Raw genomic sequence first — 25,000 nt, forward strand, 5'->3', positions numbered from 1 at the left:
AGGCAGTACATGCTGGAGACTCCTGCCCTCTCAAGAACCGCTTGGCTGCTGACTTTGTCCCTCCAGGTGATCTTGAGGATCCTTCAAAGGCAGCGCATGTGGAAGGTGTTTAGTTGCTTTTCTTGGGCTGCTTTTAGGGTCCACATCTCACTTCCATATAGGAGAGTACTCACCACACATGCCCTGTAGATCTGCACCTTGGTCTTCTCCATCAGCTTTCTGTTTGTCCAGGGTCTCTTGTTCAGGTGAGACATGATGGTAGCTGCTTTGCTGATTCAATGGTTCAGTTGGCTCTCCAGGGATAGGTTGTCAGCTATCATTGACCTCAGGTAAGTGAACTCGTGGACTATTTCAAGTGCATGGACTCCAATGCTGATGTTCAGTGTTGCATCTGCACCTTGTCCCATGACTTGCGTTTTCTTGGTGCTAATGGTGAGTCCATATTGCTTGCAGGCTTCGCTGAAGAAGTTCATCATCCTCTGGATTTCGAGGGCTGAGTGAGTGGTTATGGCAACATCATCGGCAAAGAGAAAGTCTCAGAGGCACCTCTGCTTGACTCTAGTCTTGGCCTTCAGACGGGAAAGGGTGAACAGGTTCCCATCTGACCATGTTCTTAAGTACACGCCTTCAGTTGAAGAGCCAAAAGCATGCTTGAGAAGCAACGAGAAAAAGATGCCAAAGAGAGTTGAAGCCAGCACGCACCCCTGTTTCATGCTGCTACAGATGGTGAAGGGTTCTGAGGTTGAGCCATCAAAGACAACTGTGCCTTTCGTGTTGGTGTGAAATGACTTGATGATGCTGTAGAGTTTGGGTGGTCATCCAATCTTCTTCAGGGTCTGGAAAAGACCATCCCGGCTGACAAGGTCGAAGGCCTTGGTAAGATCGATGAAGGCAATGAAGAGTGTTTTTTATTGCTCTCTACACTTCTCCTGTAGTTGTCGGATGGAGAAGACCATGTCGATGGTGGACCGCTTAGCTCTGAATCCACACTGCGACTCAGGGTACACTCTCTCTGTGAACACTCGGCGTCTTCTCAGTACCACTCTCGCAAAGAGCTTGCCAACAATGCTGAGCAGAGAAATTCCGCGATAGTTGTTGCAATCACTACGATCACCTTTGTTTTTGTAGAGAGTCACGATATTGCAAAAATAACATTAAATAAACGTCACACTGATTTTAAGTGCAATTTTAATAAAATCTGCAGTTTAACAGAGAAGATCTGGTTTTCTGTCAGTGGAAGATTCTGGAAAAAAAATCCCCAATGACTCAAATAAATAAATAAATAAATAAATAAATAAAATTAAACTCCCTAATTATTTGCACCAGCAAATCTACACTGTGATCAGAATTCAGTTCACGATTTTATTTACTCACTTATTTGTTTGTTGATACATTCAAAGTGGTTTTTGTCACTGTTTTACACCCTTTTATCTCTTTCACCTCAAACTATTTCCTTAAATACAGGACAAAATCCTTCATGAGATTATTTCATCCAAAATATTTGATATTTATACATCAATAAATATACAATTTGAAAATGAGATATTGTTAATAAAGTTTAATATCTCATCTCATTATCTGTAGCCGCTTTATCCTGTTCTACAGGGTCGCAGGCGAGCTGGATCCTATCCCAGCTGACTACGGGCGAAAGGCGGGGTTCACCCTGGACAAGTCGCCAGGTCATCACAGGGCTGACACATAGACACAGACAACCATTCACACTCACATTCACACCTACGCTCAATTTAGAGTCACCAGTTAACCTAACCTGCATGTCTTTGGACTGTGGGGGAAACCGGAGCACCCGGAGGAAACCCACGCGGACACGGGGAGAACATGCAAACTCCACACAGAAAGGCCCTCGCCGGCCCCCGAACCCAGACCTTCTTGCTGTGAGGCGACAGCGCTAACCACTACACCACCGTGCCGCCCAAAAGTTTAATATGTTTTATATTTTATATTAAAGTACAAAGTGAAACTTTATGATCAATCACATCATCATAGCTTCCACCTCATGAATCCAATACCAGTTGGGCGTGGCTTGAAGGGGGCGGAGTCATACTGACTGAAACATGTTCTGACTGATTTAGAACAAAATAAAGAAGGAAACTGTGGACACTGTGTGTTTTATTTTATCTTTTTTTCATGAAGTGATGTTTACTGAGCTTCTGAACAAAAACACAAAAAGCTTTTTTTAAGTCTGAAATACACATGAACACTAAACTCAATCTTAGTGTTTAACAGATAAAATGTCTCTTTTATACACTCTCTGGCCACTTTAATAGGAACTTGTTGATTGTAAGATCCCTGTTCTTGGCTGCAGGAGTGGAACCCAATGTGTTCTTCTGCTGTTGCATGCTGAGATGCTTTTCTGCTCACCACGGTTGTAAAGAGTGATTATATGAGTTACTATATCCTTCCTGGCAAAAAAGCTCGAACCACCTTGAATCTGTCCATTTCCCTCTGACCCTCTCTTATCAACAAGGCGTTTGTTTCCACCCACAGAACTGTCACTCACTCACTCAGTGTTTTTTGTTTTCTGCACCATTCTGTGTAAACTCTAGAGACTGTTGTGTGTGAAAACCCCAGGAGATCAGCAGCTTCTGAAATACTCAAACCAGTCCATCTGGATCAAACCAACACCCAGACCACAGTGAGAGAAAGCCACACAAAAATTGAGGTCACAATTTTTCCCATTCTGATGTTTGAACACTGTGAACATTAACTGAAGCTCCTGGTTTGTATCTGTGGGATTTGATGCGTCGTGCTGCTGTCGAGGGATCGGCTGATTACAGAACTGCAGAAAACAGCAGGGTGTTCCTCATGGGTGTTCCTAATAAAGTGGCTGGTGACTGTAGATTTTCAGTATAGACTACACTCATGCACATCCACTAGACGGAGCCAAACACACGCCTCATAAAGACGCAGTCATTAAAACATCCAAAATCATAACCATCATCAGAACTGACAGCTTTATGGACGTTACATTTCCAATCTGTGATGAAATATTAAAAGTTGAGAAATGCGATGAAATACATCTTAAAGATCTGTACAAAAGGCGTAAAGCAGCTGAAGTGTTTTATAAATGTTTCTAAAATGTTTCTCTTATATTTTTCAGTTGAGAGTCCAGTGCAAGAGAAAATGTTCTCATTTCCAAATTTTCATCTTTTTACTTTCTTTTTAAAATGCTTTTAAATCAAATAATACAAAATTTCATATTTAAAAACAATCATCAGGGCCGTCTGGGGATTTTAAAACCACATCACAGTGAACCTGAAGGTGACATATGACTCATGTTTATCATTAATTACAATTCATTCAGATTCTTGCTGCTCGTTACAGCTTTTTTTTAGGAAATTCTACATTATTTTTGTGTAAGCATGTACATGTGGAGAATTTTTTGCACAATTTTGAAAAATTGTGTCAATAGTTACTTATTGAGTGATATTACGTGTGAATGAAGCAACTCAGGCTGTTTGTTTATTTATCTATTAGAAGTGTTGTTGTTATTGTTGTGACCTTTGTGAGTTTTGAGAAACATTGTATGTTTTAAAAAAAAAATCACATCAGTTTCAGTAAAAGTATTGGCGCCTCTTTCTTTTTCTAGAATTACAAATTTAAACATCTGTCGCTGATTTCAAACTAATTTGCTGTGATTAACAGTTTTGCGTCATAGAGTCCCAAAAGGAGTGTATTTTTTGAAGCAAAGCTGCACAAAGTTTCAAATTCAACATGTGAATTTGGGATGTTGATCAGTCGCGCAACTGCTTTGGCAGTGTTCACCTTTAAAGGGGCGGGGCTTCATAGTCCAGAAAAAAGAAGTTAAAGATATGACTGTCTTTAATTTACTTGTTTTGTTTTTTTAATGAAAGAACTCTTAATTAGGAAGCAACACATTTTCAGTGAACAAAACCCGACTATAAACCTGTTTACACCAACTTTTTTGTCCCGCTCATTTCGCAAAGTACCACGAAAAGCAAATTTCTAGTGTATGGTTTATTTCCTGGACTGTAGATTTCAGTGGTTTTGTTTAAGAATATGACCTCTGACCTCCTGTTTCAGGGTCATGGTAATTGGGGTCGACCCCCTTGTCCAGGAGCTTCGCCACCTTCTCCACACTGCTGGACTGGATGTACTCCATGAACTTCTTCAGACTGGCCTGTAGGGGGAGACAGAGATGACACGGGGGTGCTGAAGGACATGCGATTCAGCTTAATGAAGCAACACACACACACACACGCTGTAAAACTACCTAATGAGGTAATGGAGGAATTCACCTATTCCATCTGGGATACAAACCCAAACACACACACACACACACACACAGTTCTGTCCAATTAAAGCAGAACAGCTCTCAGCGGGGTACCTTCGTGTGCAGCTTGGCGAGTTGCTTCTCATCGAGGTTGGTCTGTTTATACACTCGGGTTTTGTAGCGGAACTGAAAGAAACACAAAGGGACACAATTAGCATAAAAAAGACACGCAACACTACACACGCTACGACGTGTCTATTACATCGTCTCTGGGTGTGAACAGGAAACTCATGACATGTTATCACGGGAGTGTTAAAAAGACAAGCCATCGCTGGCACAATCTGAATTATGCATCTGAATCACATAACTTAAGCAGAATCTGAATCATTTAATTGAATCATGTGATTCAGAAAGAATTTTAATCATGTGACTCAAATGAGGAAGAATCAGAATTATGTGACTCAAGCAGAATCTAAATTGTGTGACTCGGGCAGAATCTGAATCATTTGATCTCAGGCAGGGTCTGAGTCATGTGACTCGGGCAAATTCTGAATCATTTGACTTGGGCAGAATCTGAATCAAGTGACTTAGGCAGAATAGAATCTGAATCATATGACCCAGGCAGCAGAATCCAAATTATTCGACTCAGTCAGAATCTCACATGCATGATTCAGACAGAACTGAATCATGAGTCAGGTTCAGCCTGATTCACTTGTGACTCAGGTAGATTCAGGTAATATAGGAATCACGTGACACAAGCAGAATCTGAATCATGTGATTCAAACATAAACTGAATCATCTGACACATTACAGTTACCATTTTATGACTTGTAAGTTTGGAAAACTGGTAAGCATACCAGTAAAGCCTTGTTTAACCAAAAGTAATGGCACCTGTTTGATTTTTACAGAATTGCATGACAGAACGTTTGGTAGAAACACTGGCAGAGAAAAGGAAAAGTCACATCTGACATTCAGGAGGAAAGCAACAGTGTCATGTTTAAGAGTTACACAACACCAAACGCTGTACAAACATTCGATCCGTCAGCAATAACAGCAGCCGAAAGAAACATCAATAACATCGTTCACAGCCTCAGCCTGAATAGTCCGATGTGAAATCACCCGAACAAATCACTAAAATGACAGCAAAGCATGTGTCACTTCTTGCTATTGTCAGTTCAGTAAGGGAGAAAATAATGTTGTTGTTGTTGTTGTTGTTTTTTAACAATGATTTTTGTTCCATGACATTATATAGTGGTTAAAGTGTGACTAATGACAACAGTGAAAAAAATAGAACATCTTTCAACCAATCAGATTGCGTGGCTGGAAATATCTGTTGTGTAATAATTCATTAGTGAGTGTTTTCTGATAATATCGTGTCTAAACATCAATATTAGCATCAAGTACTGCTGTATACCTAATATAATCAATAACAACACTGGTAACTATTTACTTATACAGTAAATAAAAATTATAAATGAAGCATTTATTTATTTTTAAAAAATTAACCCTTTAGATTCTGCTTCACTTGATTTGTAAAAATGTGCTTAAGTTATAAAAATTAATTATAAAACACGGAGATGTAAGACATTTTACAACAATTATATTGTCAGAAACTTATCAATCCATGATCTCGAATTAACTACTAGCTTTTGCATAATTTATTAGATATATTGCTGAATAACTTTTAAACAGTATGGAGGAGAATCTGAATTGTGCAATTCAGTTCGACTCCGAATCATGTTACACAGGCAGAATTGAATGACTCAGGCTGAATCTGAATCATGTGACTCTGGCTGAATCTGAAGCATTTGACTGAGCCAGAATCTAAATCGTGTGATTTGGGCAGAATATGAATCATTAGACTCATGTAGAATCTTCATCATACGACTCAGGAACAATCAGAATCACTTGACACAGGACGGATCTGAATCATGTGACTCAACCAGAACCTGAATCAAGTTTCTTGGACAGAACTTACGATATATTTTTGAATACCTGTTAAACAGTATGGTGTTACATTACCATAAAATAAAGCAGTATGATTTTTATGATACTCATGGTACTACTACTTTTATACTTCTGTGAATTTCAGAATTCACATCTTTACGCTCGTCTGTCCCCAAACTCTCACAGCATCGTGTTCCAGCACACACACTCCGTCCAAGAACGATTTTCAGCATTCAACAAGGACATCAGTCAGATAACGCGAGTAAAAAGAGAATTCAATTCCCTCTGAGAGATAAAATGAAATCAGCAGAACGACGTCGCTTGGCTGAGGACTTTCATCTGACATCCAATTCATTATCTAATCAAATCTATTATAATCTCTAATTTAATCAAGTAATTTTATCTAATCTAATAATCTAAACTAATTCTGCACAAATCAGGATCTTAGAAATAAAACCCTGGCTTTTTCATGTGTTTTAAATTGAGCGTGGAGGCTTTATGAATTCATCAATATTTGTTTATTTCCCAAAGTCATGACTCACCTTAATGCAGAACTGAGAAATCACCACGGCAACAAACGATCTGAGGAACCAGTGATGTAATAAACCACATACAGATCATTTCAATCACACACACCACACTCTATCCCTACACACTGTCATACATCCTACACCATACATCATATACCCTATACCCTACACCATGCACCCTACACACTCTATCCCTACACCCTGCACACTAATACCATACACCCTACACACTATACCATACATCATATACCCTGTACCCTACACCATGCACCCTACACACTCTATCCCTACACCCTGCACACTATGTCATGCATCATACACCCTACACATTATACCATGCACCCTACAAACTATACCATACACCTTACACCCTACACCCTTCACACTATACCATACACCCTGGGCAGCACGGTGGTGTAGTGGTTAGCACTGTCGCCTCACAGCGAGAAAGTTCAGGGTTCAAACCTCACGGCTGATGGGGGCCTTTATGTGTGGAGTTTGCATGTTCTCCCCATATTTGTGTGGGTTTCTTCTGGATGCTCCAGTTTCCCCCACAGTTCAAATACTTTGGGTAAAAATAGCCAGGCACTGGGGTTGCAAAAGCCCATGCTTGGTGCCAGTCCATGGGAGGAAGGGCATCCGGTGTAAGGTAAAATCCGGTGTGGTACTTACTGCCATCTGGCGAGACACACCACAATAGAGATATGAATAGGGAGTCAAACTCTCGCAGTTACCAGAGGACCAGCCCCCCACTGCAACCCTCACGATGTAATAGGTGAGAGGCCAAGGGCTACTGAAATGGAGATTGGTGCTGCCTGATATGCCTTGTGGCATGGGAAGGAAGGAAATCAAATATGCTGATTTGATTTATATATCAAATATGTTAGGTGGGCGGCACGGTGGTGTAGTGGTTAGCGCTGTCGCCTCACAGCAAGAAGGTCCTGGGTTCGAGCCCCGGGGCCGGCGAGGGCCTTTCTGTGTGGAGTTTGCATGTTCTCCCCGTGTCCGCGTGGGTTTCCTCCGGGTGCTCCGGTTTCCCCCACAGTCCAAAGACATGCAGGTTAGGTTAACTGGTGACTCTAAATTGAGCGTAGGTGTGAATGTGAGTGTGAATGGTTGTCTGTGTCTATGTGTCAGCCCTGTGATGACCTGGCGACTTGTCCAGGGTGTACCCCGCCTTTCGCCTGTAGTCAGCTGGGATAGGCTCCAGCTTGCCTGCGACCCTGTAGAAGGATAAAGCGGCTAGAGATAATGAGAATGAGAGAATATGTTAGGTGACCCCTAACGGGAGCAGCCGAAAGAAGAAGAAGGCTATACCACAGACCCTAAACACAATACCTACATCCTTCACATCCTGTGATACCATATACCCTTAGTCCTGTGGAAAACTTCCTGTATGGTTCCAGTTCCAAAGACTGTGCACCTCAGGTTGCTCAACTACTTTAGACCAGTGGCCTTAAGATCTCACTTGATGAAAACCATGGAAAAGCTCATACTCAACCACCTCCAACCTCTGGTGAGATCAAGGCAAGACCCCCTGCAATTCACTTGTCAAGCAGGCATCGGTGTGGCTGACAGTCACCTTCCTGCTGCACAGATCCCTTTCACACCTTGAAAACCCTGCGAGCACTGTGAGGGCCATGATTTTTTTACTTTTCAATACCTTCAAAACAATCACTGCTCAGGGGGAAGCTAGAGGGAGCAGGAGTAGACTGCTACCTGGCTGCATGGATAATCGACTACCTCACCAATAGACCACAGTATGTGAGGCTACAGGACTGTCTGATGTGGTGATTTGGAATACAGGAGCCCCACAGGGTACGGTCCTCTCCCCCTTTCTGTTCACCCTGTACACACTGGACTTCAGTTACAACATGGGCAGCTGTCACCTCCAGAAGTTCTCAGATGATACAGCCATCGTTGGATGCATGCCAGAGGAGAATGAACAAAAATACAGGGAGGTTATCAAGGACTATGCCAACTTGTGTGAGGTGAATCTCCTTCACATAAACACCAGCAAGACAAAGGAGATGATGAAAGATTTCCACAGGAAGAAGCCCTTAACTACATAAGTGAACATCCAGGGATTGGATATTGAGATGGTGGGAACATACAAATACCCAAGTGTTCACCTCAATAATAAACTGGACCAGTCAGACTACACAGATGTCTTCTACAACAAAGGTCAAAGATGTCTCCGCATGCTGAAGATAGTAAGGTTCTTTGGTGTGGGCAGGACACTATCAAAAACATTTTATGACACTGTGGTGGCATCAGCTGTCCTCAACGCAGTAGTCTGTTGGGGAAGTGGATGCACTGAGAGGGACAGGAAAAGACTAAACAAACTGGTAAAGAGGGACAGCTCTGTCCTCGTCTGTCCTCTAGAATCCATAGAGGAGGACGTTAGCCAAGTTGTCATCCATTTTAGACAACTCCTCTCATCAAGGCTGTGGGGGGCCATGAGCTGCTCCTTCAGCAACAGACTGCTCCACCCACACTGCAAGAGGGAGCACTACCACAGGTCCTTCGTCCCGACGGCAGTCAGACTCTCAAACCGCAGCACATCAAAACAACCACTGTTGTCACTGGTTACCATCACACACCAGTTATAACATAACAGCTCACAGCACAATAATATCGCAGGCAATATATTTCAGTAATATTACTTAATTCATTAGTCTGTCTACTGTCACTATCTGTCCACAGTATTTATCATCCCTGTTTATATCTGTGTGTAATAACTGTTCAAAGCATTCTCTCTACAGTCCTTAAAGTTGTCTGTGCAGTGTTTATTTTAATATTTCACTCACTCAACTCAACCTCCTGTGCAATATTTATCTATTTGGTAATGCAATATTTTTAGTGTGTGTGTGTGTGTGTGTACAGTACAGTGGTGCTTGAAAGTTTGTGAACCCTTTAGAATTTTCTATATTCCTGCATAAATATGACCTAAAACATCATCAGATTTTCACACAAGTCCTAAAAGTAGATAAAGAGAACCCAGTTAAACAAATGAGACAAAAATATTATACTTGGTCATTTATTTATTGAGGAAAATGATCCAATATTACATATCTGTGAGTGGCAAAAGTATGTGAACCTCTAGGATTAGCAGTTAATTTGAAGGTGAAATTAGAGTCAGGTGTTTTCAATCAATGGGACGACAATCAGGTGTGAGTGGGCACCCTGTTTTATTTAAAGAACAGGGATCTATCAAAGTCTGATCTTCACAACACATGTTTGTGGAAGTGTATCATGGCACGAACAAAGGAGATTTCTGAGGACCTCCGAAAAAGCGTTGTTGATGCTCATCAGGCTGGAAAAGGTTACAAAACCATCTCTAAAGAGTTTGGACTCCACCAATCCACAGTCAGACAGATTGTGGACAAATAGAGGAAATTCAAGACCATTGTTACCCTCCCCAGGAGTGGTCGACCAACAAAGATCACTCCAAGAACAAAGCATGTAATAGTCGGTGAGGATACAAAGGACCCCAGGGTAACTTCTAAGCAACTGAAGGCCTCTCTCACATTGGCTAATGTTAATGTTCATGAGTCCACCATCAGGAGAACACTGAACAACAATGGTGTGCATGGCAGAGTTGCAAGGAGAAAGCCACTGCTCTCCAAAAAGAACATTGCTGCTCGTCTGCAGTTTGCTAAAGATCACGTGGACAAGCCAGAAGGCTATTGGAAAAATGTTTTGTGGATGGATGAGACTGAAATAGAACTTTTTGGTTTAAATGAGAAGCGTTATGTTTGGAGAAAGGAAAACACTGCATTCCAGCATAAGAACCTTATCCCATCTGTGGAACATGGTGCTGGTGGTATCATGGTTTGGGCCTGTTTTGCTGCATCTGGGCCAGGACGGCTTGCCATCATTGATGGAACAATGAATTCTGAATTATACCAGCGAATTCTAAAGGAAAATGTCAGGACATCTGTCCATGGACTGAATCTCAAGAGAAGGTGGGTCATGCAGCAAGACAGCGACCCTAAACACACAAGTCGTTCTACCAAAGAATGGTTAAAGAAGAATAAAGTTAATGTTTTGGAATGGCCAAGTCAAAGTCCTGACCTTAATCCAATGGAAATGTTGTGGAAGGACCTGAAGCGAGCAGTTCATGTGAGGAAACCCACCAACATCCCAGAGTTGAAGCTGTTCTGTACGGAGGAACGGGCTAAAATTCCTCCAAGCCGGTGTGCAGGACTGATCAACAGTTACCGCAAACGTTTAGTTGCAGTTATTGCTGCACAAGGGGGTCACACCAGATACTGAAAGCAAAGGGTCACATACTTTTGCCACTCACAGATATGTAATATTGGATCATTTTCCTCAATAAATAAATGACCAAGTATAATATTTTTGTCACATTTGTTTAACTGGGTTCTCTTTATCTACTTTTAGGACTTGTGTGAAAATCTGATGATGTTTTAGGTCACATAGCCTAGCCTGACAATAAGCAATACTGGACAATGTGCAATATAATGTGCAATACCTCTTCTGTTGGACTTTTTTTTTCCCCTTTGTCTTCCCCATATCTTAGTCTTTTTTATATTTGTATATGCAAATGTGGCAGCGGGGGCATGGTCAAGCATCGGTCTGTGACCAGAGGGCGGAGTCAGGGAAGGTAAGTGGCAGAATCACTGCACCTGATGTCAATTAACCTGTGTTTGTGTGTCTGTCCCAGTGACCGCGCCCTATATAAGGAGAGAGAGAGCAGAGGAAGGGAGCTCTCTCCCCAACCAGACGACTGATGTGTGTGTGCGTCTGTGTGGCTGGGAGATTGTGTCGACTGAAAAGTGTCACAATAAAGAGTTTTTGCAACTCAGTTCTGGCCTGCCGTACTTCTGTGCTCCACCCACCTGCTCAAAGTCTTACAACCTAATTTAATTTACTTGAAGTTTTTCTCTATTTTCTATTCTCTGTTTATCCTGTAATGATGCTACTGGAATTTTAATTTCCCTGAGGGAACCCGCCCAAAGGGATCAATAAAGTTCTATCTAATCTAATCTAATCTAATCTAATCTAATCTAATCTAATCTAATCTAATCTAATCTAATTATGCAGGAATATTAAAAAATTCTAAAGGGTTCACAAACTTCCAAGCACCACTGTGTGTGTACACACACACACACACACACACAGATAGATAGATAGATAGATAGATAGATAGATAGATAGATAGATAGATAGATAGATAGATAGATAGATAGATCCAGCATTTCTATTATGCACTGTGTTTTTGTTTTTTTCTCATTTCATTTATGCACTCTTTCCCTCTCATTTTCTGCTTTGGACCTGCTGTAATATGTGAATTCCCTCTTTTGGAGATCAATAAAGTTTATCTTATCTTATTTTACACCCTACACCCTACACACTATACAATACACACTATACCATACACACTATACCATACACACTATACCATACACACTATGCCCTGGACACTATAGTCTATACTATACACCCTACACACTACCCCTACACTTCATAAACCACATCCTCCAACAGCTAACCCTTAGCCTTAAAGGGGAACTGAAGGCAAATTTTTTATTATCAAAATTCTATTTATCTCATTTTATTAAATATAGGAATGTATTTTTGATCGCTATTTTGTCGCTGCTATAGCAAGTTATGAGTGTTTGAAATATGCTCTGTAATATATCAGTCCATATGTCAAAGCAATGGCTGTAAATGAGATTCATTGAGACCTTGCGAGACATCGTAGGACGGAAATAAAACGTACCGCGGAAATCAAACCCTGTGTCCGAAATTGCTCACTCATTCACTACTCCCTACTCCCTATATAGGGAATTACAATAAAGAGGACTATACAGTGAGCTCATTGGTAAAATGAAAAAACTCTTTCGGACACTAGTCCGTCACGCTGGTATTTACATCATTACTGTCGCACAATTATAACGTACCAGATCAGTCGGCTGCTGGGTTTCAAAATAATAAATACACGCATGTGTTTTTGTGATAAATCCATATTATACTGAGCGCATTTCCCACATTAATCAATACACAGTACCTGCAGCTTTCAGTTCTTTTAAATCAAGGCTGAATCCTTTCTTCGTTGCCGCTGCCTTTTATTAAATCACATTTCAGACTTTTAATTTGATTTCTTTCAGCGTGACTGCAATGCATGATGGGATATATTGCTTTTGTTAGTGACCATCGTTGTACGCTACTTTTCATAATGCATTGTGGGATACTTTGAGTGCACTATATAGGGTGTAAATAATCCTCACTAAGGTTTTGGACAGCACTACAAAATGGCGTCCCCACTATATAGTGCCCAGGGAGCAATTTCAGACACAGGGAAAGTGACCAACATCTGCCAACATTGTCAAAAGACGCGCGCGCCCTCTTTCGAATGCTGACGTAATCAAGCCGGAAGTTTTGTTTGTTTTGATAGCAATCAGGAAAGTTTGAAAAAAGTCAGCAGTAATCGTCATTTAAACTCGTTTTTGTGCAATATTTCATTTGGAAAACAGTTTTCAAAATGGCAGCACTGACACCTGGCTGACACTTCACGTTTCGAAGTTTTGCACAAGTCTCGTGAAGATCGCGTGGATAAGCGACGCCTGCCGTGGACCAAACGAACTAAATTCAACATGGCTAAAAACCGAACAGGCCGATAAGTGGAATATTTAATTGCAATTAGTTGCCAATACGAGTCATGATATAAGGTTACTAAAACAGAAAACGTAATTGAATAACACGTTAATTAAGAAATAAAGCAAGTTTAAAAATGACTTCAGTTCCCCTTTAATATCCTACACCCTACACTAGCCTTCATACCCTATACATAACATACCACTAACCTTAACCACCCTACAGCTAACCCTTAACCCCTACACCCTAGCCCCTACGCCTCACTCTCTCATGAAGAACACAATCATTCTGACTTTTTACCACGGCCAGTTTTATCTACAGTCCAATGAATGCTACCTCCAGGTAAGGCACTCCTTTCTCAAAGGATTGTGGGTAATCTCGGAGTGGCCTCTCCTCCTCCAGGAACTTGGCGTCATGTCCGTCTGTAGCTGGCTGGAAAAGGCCATAGTTCAGGACGTCTCTCAGAGACTCGGTGAGACTGCACAGCACCTGTTGCTTCGCTTTCCATACCGTCGCCTCGGGGTTAAACCGCAAACACTTCTGCAGAGAGAGAGAGAGAGAGAGAGACATACAGACAGACAGACACAGAGGGCTAAACCAGAGTGACATGGCCTGCATTTGCATACTGGAACCTGATTGAATATTGCATGTTATGATGCAGCAACTGTATCATGTTTTCAGCACAAATTCAGAGCTCCACTGTGATTTTTGCCTCTTTTTTTAAGAAAAAAAAGAAAAAAAACTGCAGTGACAATTTTTACACATTTATATCTTCTACCTACAGCTGAGTGCAAAAATTTATATCCCCTTATTTCAAATTAATAAAACCAACATTTAATGAAAGTTGGTATTTCATTATTATCATTATTATAACTTTTTGTTGTTGTTTTAAATTTTTTTAAATATTTAATAAGACTTTAAAAGTGAAATATTCATTGAATAGCCAATTTCATTTGGATGTTTTATTTATTTATTTATTTATTTTATATTTTTTAATATTGTTATCTGTTTTGTATTACATACTTGCCAACCCTCCCGATTTCGGCGGGAGGCTCCCGATTTTAGCCTCCGTCTCCCGCCTCCTGATCGTATTTGTTAAAAACTGGATAATCTCCCGGTTTGGGGAAATCCCTATCACCAAGTTAAAAATACTCCCGATTATGTCCAGTCAGAATCATATGAGAAACATTGCTGATGTCAACTGATTTTTAACCAATCAACGACCAGAACGACAGACACTTCCGTAATTCACCCGGGCTGTCCGACATTTTTTACAAGCAGTCATTCATCATGGCCACTAAACCCAATACCACACGGCAAAAATATGAATGCAAATCCCAGGCTGCATGGGAGAATGAATTTCCGTGGATCAGCAAATGTTCGACCAACCAGTTACACATTTTAAGGTAAAGATTCCTTAAATCAGAATATAATGGACATTCGAGTGTGAAATTAAACTCGTCTTCCGTAGCATTTCAGAAACAAACTGGACAACTTTTAAAGTGTTTAGTGAAATTTTGCAGGACAGAGAATGTGTTTGGTGAGTGTATTTGAACAGTGCGGTCGTGTCTTAGTGCTATTTGGAATTTATGTTTGAAAGTTTTAAGTGAAAGTTTACAAGTGAATTATCTGGAAAGAGACTGATTTTGATCGAGTTCTGAGGTTTTAAGTGAAAGATTACTAGTGAGTGTGTTTTGGTCGGACTGAAATGTTGCATTCGAGTGAATTTCTTTGTGGAGTATATTGTGATAGTATGGTAGGATTTATAGAACCATTTTTACATTTTGTTTGAAAACTTTCAGTCAAAGTTTGCAAATGAGCAAATTCCTTTGCTGCATTCCGAGAGGATTTTGATAGGATTTCTAGTGCTTTTTAAAAATTCTGTTGGAAAGTGTTTAGTGAGAGAGATGCATTTTAGTCGCACTAAAGCCTCGGTCACAACCGGACGTACGATTTTTTGGCCGTGCGATTTTTGGCGTTTCCCAAATTGCTGCGTTTTTTTTTTTTTTTTTGTTCGTGGAGAAAGACGCACGTTGGCCGTAAGTTTGTCTTGCAACCTGAAAAAAACGTAAGCGCCCGTAGAGTTTGTTTGGCACGACAAAGAATCTCTGCGGCCGGTCTGCAGCCAGTCTATGGCTTGAAAATCAGCACGTCACACGCGCGCCCTCTGTGCGTTTCACGCGCGCTCTCCGTGCGTTTCACGCGCGCCCTTCGTGCGTTTTTTGCACGTAGACCGGCCGTAGGAGCACGTACGGCCAGTTGTGACCGAGGCTTAAGACAGTGCAGTATTTATTTAATTGAGTTGTTACTATTTTGGTTAAATCTTATTAAAATTTTATTTAATTTATATATGATATTATAGTTCTCTGTATTTTTACATGAGCTTACAGAAGGAAAACACATTTGATGCAATCCAATAATACTTTCATTCACTGTGACTATTTTAAGAAATGATAAACATTCTTCTAAAGCATCACTTGTGTTATTTTCTGTGGGTCTCTGTATGGATACAATATTCAGGCAGGAGATTTTTCAGCTAAAAATCTGATTTAAGACTTCCCTTTCACTGTTATTATATTAAAATTCAAGACGAGTGTTATTTCAGATTTTCCACTCTGAGCCCTCTCAGGCCTGATACATGAATCCCATAACCTACAGGAACTGATAGAACAATATCAACAATTCAAAAACTCTTTAATTGTATAAATTTCAAATGGTTTGCAATTAATTGAGATCCACTGTTTTTATCGTTTCAACTGCGCATCAAACCCTCAGCCAATTGAAAATGTCGTTCACGCACTTTTCTCCCCCATGAGAATTTTGAAAAGTTGGCATGTATGGTATTATATATTTAGGTCTTTGATTTTTTTTTTGTTTTATTATTAGTTATTTTATATTCCACTTTTTGCTCGTATCTTTGTATCTTTTCTATTGCTAATTTTTTCTCTGCTCTTAAAAGCTCTCCATAAACACTTTCATATATTTTTATTTTATCTGTATTTGACTCTGTGAAAAGTCAATATTTAATTTTTTTTACAACATAAAACAGCTGTTTTCTCAATTTCCACTTATTTGTAACTCAACTACAACACACGTACCTTACAACACTGAATTCTTGTTAAAATTTCCCTCAATGCAAACCGAAAGAAACGTGTTGATCACCATGTCGTTCAGCTCAAATGGGTACATTTAATTTTTCATTTAATTTTCAAACTCTAGCATCTCTAGAACTTCAGGTGATGACTTCAGAGATTGTGTTCAGAACCAGATCTGCAGATTCCCCCCCCCCCCCATTTATTTAGAGAGTATTTTTATTATTTACTGTTTACTGTGTGATCTCAAACACATTAAGAAACACACAAGAAACTCGTCCACTAATGACCTTTTGACGAGACACACCTGTTAATTGAAAAGCGTTCCAGGTGACTCCCTCATGAAGCTGGTTAAGAGAATGACAGTAGTGTGTACAGGAAATGCTGGGTATCAAGAGAAATGCTGGATACACTGAAGAATCTAAAAATTTCAAATATTTGTTGCTTTTTTAACACGTTTTTGTTTACTACATAATTCCAGATATGTTCCAGATGTTATTTCATAGTTTTGATGTTTTCAGTATGATTCTACAATGTAGAGAAAAGTCACAAAACAGAAACACCTATGAATGATATGTGCATTTGCATGTCTGTGTCTGTGTGTGTGTGTGTCTGTGTGTGTGTGTGTCTGTGTGTGTGTGTGTGGCCTGCAGCCATCCTTGTGCAGTACAAAGACACATTTTGTGCACAGCCAACCTGCATTGCCATGGCAACCAACTCATTAGAGAAGCAAGCTGCTGGTTGTCATGGAAACATCCCGGTCCCTAGAAGATGAACTATGGTATAGAATGTGTGTGCGTGTGTGTGTGTGTGTGTGTGTGTGTGTGTGTGTGTGTGTGTGTGTGATAGTTTGCATATGTGTAAGTGCATGTGTATACAAGTGTGTGTGTGTACACAAGTTTGTACATACAAGTGTGTGTTTGTGTTCACACACACACACACACACACACACACACACACACACACACACACACACACAGTGAGTAGTGATTAGGTGTGTACAGGTTGAGTGTGTTCTGTGATTATTAAAATTTTATAAAGTGTAACGTGAGGAACAGTGGAGTGTAACGGTGTGTAAGAACCGTAATTCTGCAGAGAACCGAGCCGATGTTCTCACTGTTCCACACAAATTCGTCCCAGAACAGTGTGAGGTGTGAAATTACCACGGATTATTCAACATAAAAACTATTCACACCTCATACAGCAAACAGTGAGTAATTCAGTTCAGTGACAATATACAGACAGCTAATACAGCAAGGGCACAGGAGCAGCTCTCCGATACATCCACCATCTCACCATCCATCATCATCTTCTCCATCCACCATCTCACCATCCATCATCATCTTCTCCATCCACCATCTTGCCATCCATCATCTTCTCCATCCACCATCTCACCATCCATCATCATCTTCTCCATCCACCATCTCGCCATCCATCATCTTCTTCTCCATCCACCATCTCGCCATCCATCATCTTCTTCTCCATCCACCATCTCACCATCATCTTCTCCATCCACCATCTCGCCATCCATCATCATCTTCTCCATCCACCATCTCACCATCCATCATCATCTTCTCCATCCACCATCTCGCCATCCATCATCTTCTTCTCCATCCACCAACACGCCATCCATCATCATCTTCTCCATTCACCATCTCACCATCCATCATCTTCTCCATCCACCATCTCACCATCCATCATCTTCTCCATCCACCATCTCGCCATCCATCATCATCTCTCCATCCACCATCTCACCATCCATCATCATCTCTCCATCCACCATCTCACCATCCATCATCTTCTTCTCCATCCACCATCTCACCATCATCATCTTCTCCATCCACCATCTCACCATCCATCATCATCTTCTCCATCCACCATCTCAATATCCATCATCATCTTCTCCATCCACCATTTCGCCATCCATCATCTTCTTCTCCATCCACCATCTCGCCATCCATCATCTTCTCCATTCACCATCTCACCATCCATCTTCTCCATCCACCATCTCGCCATCCATCATCTTCTCCATCCACCATCTCGCCATCCATCATCTTCTTCTCCATCCACCATCTTGCCATCCATCATCTTCTCCATCCACCATCTCACCATCCATCATCATCTTCTCCATCCACCATCTCAATATCCATCATCATCTTCTCCATCCACCATCTCACCATCCATCATCTTCTTCTCCATCCACCATCTTGCCATCCATCATCTTCTCCATTCACCATCTCACCATCCATCATCTTCTCCATCCACCATCTCACCATCCATCATCATCTCTCCATCCACCATCTCGCCATCCATCATCATCTCTCCATCCACCATCTCACCATCCATCATCATCTTCTCCATCCACCATCTCGCCATCCATCATCATCTTCTCCATTCACCATCTCACCATCCATCATCTTCTCCATCCACCATCTCACCATCCATCATATCCATCCACCATCTCGCCATCCATCATCATCTTCTCCATCCACCATCCATCATCATCTCCTCCATCCACCATCTATCATCATCTCTCCATCCACCATCTCACCATCCATCATCTTCTTCTCCATCTACCATCTCACCATCCATCATCATCTCTCCAGCCACCATCTCGCCATGCATCATCATCTCTTCATCGACCGTCTCACCATGCATCATCATCTCTCCATCCACCATCTCACATCCATCATCATCTCTCCATCATCTCTCCATCAATCATCTCTATATCCATCATCACTCCATCCAACATCATTTCATCCATCTCTATATCCATCATCTCTCCATCCATCATCTCTCCATCTGTCTCTACACCCTTCATCTATCCATCTGTCTCTATAGTCAACATTTCTATACCCATCATCTCTATCCATCATCTCTCTGTGCATCAACCTACCATCCATCCACCTCTGCATCCATCCCCCCTTCATCCTCTCTCTATTCATCCATCTCTTTATTCACATCTCCAGCATCTACCTGCCCACTCCATCTCCCAATCTATCAACTCTCCACCATTTTGCCATTCATCCATCAATCTCTTCATCAGGTACTCATCCATCCAGTTCAAATCCATTATCTCTTCATCCATCCACTCATATCCCATCCATCCATCCATCCATCCATCCATCCATCTCTATTCATTTATTTATCTTGCTCTCTTACAGTTTCAGTCCCTCTCCTCATTCACCTTTTTCCTCTAGCTTTCCACCTCTCCATTCATCCATCACTCTAACCCTCCCTCCATCTTCAACCACCACCCATCTGTCCCAGTATCTCTCTCTGTATATATATACTTGTCTTTTTTCTTCCTACTGTTTTTTTGTGTGTCAAGGGCTTTTTCTCTATTTGTTCTCTCTATTGTTCGTTTCTTTCTTCAGGCCTTATCTTGTCTTTTTTTAAACTCATTTCTCATTACACTTCATGAGTATCATCTTTCTCACTGCTCTTCCATGTGAGCTCTCATTCCACCCATTCTTTCTCTCTCTCTCTCGTCTTTTTCTTCAGGACAAGTGCAGGGGGATTTAGAAAGTGTTTAATGAGTTCTGCAGGGAAATAACCTTCTCTTCCTTCTTCTCCCTCTTTCTATTGTTCTTTCCTGTTCTCTCATCTCTGCATCCCTTGTTCTTCCACTATTCCTCTGTTTCATGTGTCCATTGATCAGACATTCTTTCGCTTTTTTGCCATTTTGTTTAGCCCTTACAGGCACATTAATGCACACGTTGTATTCTATTGCTTCTCCTGCTGTTGTCTCAGCATTCGTTCCTCCTCCTCCTCTTCCTCCTCCTCATTATCTCTCCATCCCAACCTACACTGTTTCATGGATTTACCTAAAGTCTACAGCCTTCTCTTTCACTCTTCTATCCTTCTCTCTTCCTTCTTTCTTCTTTTTGGTAATATTTATAATCCTGCAGTAATAACACATTGTTGAACTTATATAACTCTGCTTCAACACTCATCCCCAAAACGAATGGAAGAACCGGAGAGGAGCCTCCGCATGCACTGTGTTCAGGACCTGACCATCACACGCATGTGTGCTTCGTGAACATCTGTAAATGTGTACTAATGGCCACATGAAAAACAAAATGTACAGTGGCTTGCATAAGTATTCACCCCCCCTTGAACTTTTCTACATTTTGTAGCATAACAACCTGCAACTGAAATGGACTTAAATTGTTATTACAGGTTATTCAAACAGAATAAAAGCATAAGTGTTCATCCACTTGGATCTGTGAATCCCCTATATTAGTTCTTGTTGTGATCATCAGCCACATAATTGATTGAATAAAGTTGGCGTGAGTGCAAATAAAGTGTTACGTGATCTGAATATAAACAGTTCCTGTTCCTGGAAGAACCCAGAGTTTGTTACCTAAACAAATAGCATCATGAAGACCAAGGAGCTACCAAGACAAGTCCAGGACAAAGTTTTAGAAGTGTGCCAAAAAGGGTTTGGATATAAAACAAAAAATCCAAATTTTGAACATTATTCCATTATTTTAAAAATGGAAAGAGTAGAGCATAACTGCACCTCTGCCCAGAAGAAAACAATCCACCAACAGTGAGTGAGTGAGTTAAGAGGTGATTAGTCAGAGAAGCAACCAAGAGGCTCAGGGTAACTCTGAACACAATGCTACCAACACCATGCTTCATTGCAGGAATGGTGTTCTCAGGGTGATGAGCGATGTTGGGCTAAAAAGTTCATTTTTCGGTCTCATCAGACCAGAAAACCTTTTTCCACAGGTTTACTTCAACATGGCTTTTGGGAAACTTCAAACTGGGTTTCATACAGCTCCCCACTGTTCTACTTTATGTAGTGTCCTGGTGATGGTCAAGTCAGTGAGTGAGTGAGTGGCTCAAGAGGGGATAAGGGGGATTAGTCAAAGAAATAACCAAGAGGCCAAGGATAACTCTGGAGAATCTAGTGGGGAAGAAAATGGGAAATAATTAAGAAAGAAATTATGCTGCTTTGACATCTGCCCAAAATATGCAGCTGTTTTCCAAACTTGTAAACTCAATGTAAATATGCAGCCCACGTAGGGTACTTCACTTCAATTAGAGTGTCATGACAGTGTTTATTACCCTATAATGAAGTCCTAATCGGAGTGATTAAGGGGCCGGTTCAGGGTTATTAGTGTGTCTGTTTTCTCATCAGTGTTGAAGGTATTATCATGTGTCCATATGTACAGTGTGTGTTTGTGCACTTGTGAGGGTGTGTTCATGAGGCCCTGGGTGCTGTCCCACAGGCTCGTGTGTTTGTGCACCACTCGGCTCTCCCCAATCTCATTAAAGTGCAATTACACAGCAATTATGGCTGATCAAGGCCAAATGAGCTGCGATGTAGAACAGGCCCGAAGTGCCGGGATTATTCACGTACAAAACTCTGACGTAGAGATGGCAAGAGAAAAGAAGAGGATGTTGGACAGATGCTAAAATAATGACAGAGAGGGAAAGGAGGGAAAAAGCTTTTCTCATTCCAAGAGGACCATAATTTTTGGCTTCTTCATAAATGAAACATCGTACACAGTTTTTTCAGTGAGGAGAGTTTCAACGAAGGAACTAATGTTAAATAATAATAATAATAATAATAATAATAATAATAATAATAATAATAATAGGCTCAATTTATATAGCGCCTTTCTCAAAACCCAAGGTCACTTTACAATTATAGGCAGAAAGAAAGAAAAAAAAAGTCCACCAAATAGAGGTCAGGATGTCATTCCAGTGGTGTAGCAGCCACAGTCCCACCAAAAGGTGCACGAAAACAAGTCCCACACGACCAGCACAGCCGCCGTGACGCCGCCAGCAACATCACTTGGAACACCAGGCCATGGATCCACAAAGCGAGCACAGAAGCACCGCCACGCAGAGCGCTGGTGTGTCCCAAACCGCCTGCACAGCTGCCACGACGCCACCGAGCAACATCACGTCAAGCACTAAAGCACAGAGCGCTGGACAACCATGATGTTAAAATGAGCAATGAGCTCACTGCAGTCCACAGCTGGGAGCGCAGGCATCACCCACGGCGAACCAAGGCCTGGAGGGAACCGACGCCCAAAACTGGGTCCGGAGCTGCTACACCACAACCGGCAGACAAAACAAACAAACATCAAACTACACAAACAAACAGAAAAAAGAAAAATATATAAATTTTAAAAAAAGGAGAGAAAATAAAATAAAAAAGCTCTGGTGAGAAGCAGCAGCCAGAATGCGCACAACGTACTCTCAACCAGGAATGGGGAAAAAAAAGTTAGCAGTTTTGGAGTCTTTTTTTCTTTTCACTGTCTAATCAAATGGTTATTTATTTATTTATTTATTCATTCATTCATTCATTCATTCATTTAGATTCTTATTGTGTTTATTGTTCATAGTCTTATTCTGGTTGAAAGATTTATAGGAAAGAATTTTGGGCTATAAAGTCTTTTCACTCTGCATAAATTTACACAGTATACACTGAAACTTTTTACGTGAAAAAAATGTTTGTAATATAATTTAAGAAAGGTAAACTTTCTTATATTCATTACACATAAAGTGAAATATTTCAAGCCTTTTGTTTTGATTAAATATAATAGCTCATGAAAATCAGAATTCCAGTATCTCAAATTATTAGAATATTTCATTTTGAGTTTGAGTAAAACAGCATAAATACTGGGTATCTCTTGGTCTAGTTCAGTACATGCAACCACAATCATGGGGAAGACTGCTGACTCAACAGTTGTCCAGAAGACGATCATCGACCCCCTCCACAAGGAGGGTAAGCCACAGAAGGTCACTGCTGAAAAGACTGGCTGGAAAAGGTGCACAAGCAACAGGGCTGAGTGCAGCCTTGAGAGGATCATCAAGAAAAGTCGATTCAAGAACTTGGGAGAGCTTCATAAGGAGTGGACTGAGACTGGTATCAGTGCATCAAGAGCCACCATGCACAGATGCCTTCAGGAAAGAGGGTACAACTATCACATTCCTAATATCAAACCCCTTCTGAACCAGAAACAACGTCAGAAACGTCTTACCTGGGCTAAGGAGAGAAAGAACTGGACTGTTGCTCAGTGGTCCAAAGTCCTCTTTTCAATAAATTTTGAATTTCATTTGGAAATCAAGATCCTAGAGTCTGGAGGAAGAGTGAAGAGGCTCAGAATCCAAGGGGTTTGAAGTCCAGTGTGAAGTTTCCACAGTCTGTGATGATTTGGGGTGCCGTGTCATCTGCTGGTGTTGGTCCACTGGGTTTTATCAAGTCCAAAGTCAACGCAGCGTCTACCAGGAGATTTTAGAGCACTTCATGCTTCCATCTGCTGATAAGCTTTATTGAGATGCCAATTTCCTTTTCCAGCAGGACTTACACCTGCCCACAGTGCCAAAACTACTACCAAATGGTTTTCTGACCCTGATATTCCTGTGCTTGATTGGCCAGCCAATTTGCCTGAGCTGAACCCCAGAGAGAATCTATGGGTGATTGTCAAGAGGAAGATGAGAAACGCCTGACCCAAAACTACAGCAGCCTTCAGCTCATCTATCAAAGCAACCTGGGCTTCAATAACACCTCAGCAGCGCCACAGGCTAACTGCCTCCATGCCATGCCCCACTGATGCAGTAATTCATGGTAAAGAAGCCCCAACCAAGTACTGAGTGTATAAATGAACAGACTTTTCAGAAGTTGGACATTTCTGTATTGTAAATCCTTTTTTGATTGATCTTAGGAAATATTCTAATAATTTGAGAAACTGGATTTCTGATTTTCATGAGAATCATCAAAATTAAAACAAAAAAACTCCTGAAATATTTCACTTTCTGTGTAATGAATGTAGAATAAATGAAAGTTTACCTTTTTGAATTAATTTACGAAAAAATGAACTTTTTCACGATATTCTAATTGTTTGAGTTGCACTAGTACATATATACACGTACATAATGCGATTAGATGATATACTTAACAAAGAAAAGTGCATCATAGTGAAGTTTTCTATAATAAGCCCTTTATTATTTTAGTTATGGAAGGAGTCTCCAGTGTCAGTGCTTCGTAACAGTCCGAGATGAAGCTATAACTTGAATGACTGTTAATATTTGCCATAACCTAAGTGAGAACAGGAACTAACTTGTTCTGCAGATGTTCCACAGCATTAAACATAACAATAGGAATAATTAGAATATAGTAGTGATAAGCCACGCCCCCTTCACTGAGACTGACTGACACTGTGGAAAGTGTGTTAATTGAGTGAGGGATGTTTTTTCAGCACCATGTGACCTTTAATCCTTTAACATCCATAAGCTCAGATGAGTGTTGATGTTCACACACTCGACACGCGACATAAAGTGATGACGAGCATTTTAGTTTTAATTATGTTGCAGGACTGCTAATTGTTCGATTGCGAAACAGTTGACCAGCGCTGAACAAAGGGGAAGTGTGTGTGTGTGTGTGTGTGTGTGTGTGTGTGTGTGTGTGTTCTCCGATCTTGTCATCTTGACCAATTAAAATTTGGTGGGAGCTTAGTTGAACAAAAAGGTGTCTGTGAATTATCCTTTCAACTTCCTCCTTGTTTTCTTGGATTCACACATTTAAACAAACA

At 40.9% G+C, this 25,000-nt stretch overlaps 1 protein-coding gene across 1 annotated transcript in view; it reads right to left on the reverse strand.

Annotated features, from left to right (window-relative positions):
- The window catches only part of shank1 (SH3 and multiple ankyrin repeat domains 1), a 115,408-nt gene that overhangs the window by 85,614 nt on the left and 4,794 nt on the right, over window positions 1–25,000 (reverse strand). The window contains exons 2-4 of the mRNA XM_060902699.1: window positions 13,690–13,893; window positions 4,367–4,438; window positions 4,051–4,159 (exon numbers count right to left, since the gene is read on the reverse strand). Of these exons, the coding sequence (XP_060758682.1) occupies window positions 4,051–4,159; window positions 4,367–4,438; window positions 13,690–13,893 (385 nt within the window). The remainder of the gene's footprint in view (window positions 1–4,050; window positions 4,160–4,366; window positions 4,439–13,689; window positions 13,894–25,000) is intronic.

The sequence above is a fragment of the Neoarius graeffei genome, chromosome 20 (assembly GCF_027579695.1).
Source record: "Neoarius graeffei isolate fNeoGra1 chromosome 20, fNeoGra1.pri, whole genome shotgun sequence".
Lineage (NCBI taxonomy): Eukaryota > Metazoa > Chordata > Actinopteri > Siluriformes > Ariidae > Neoarius > Neoarius graeffei.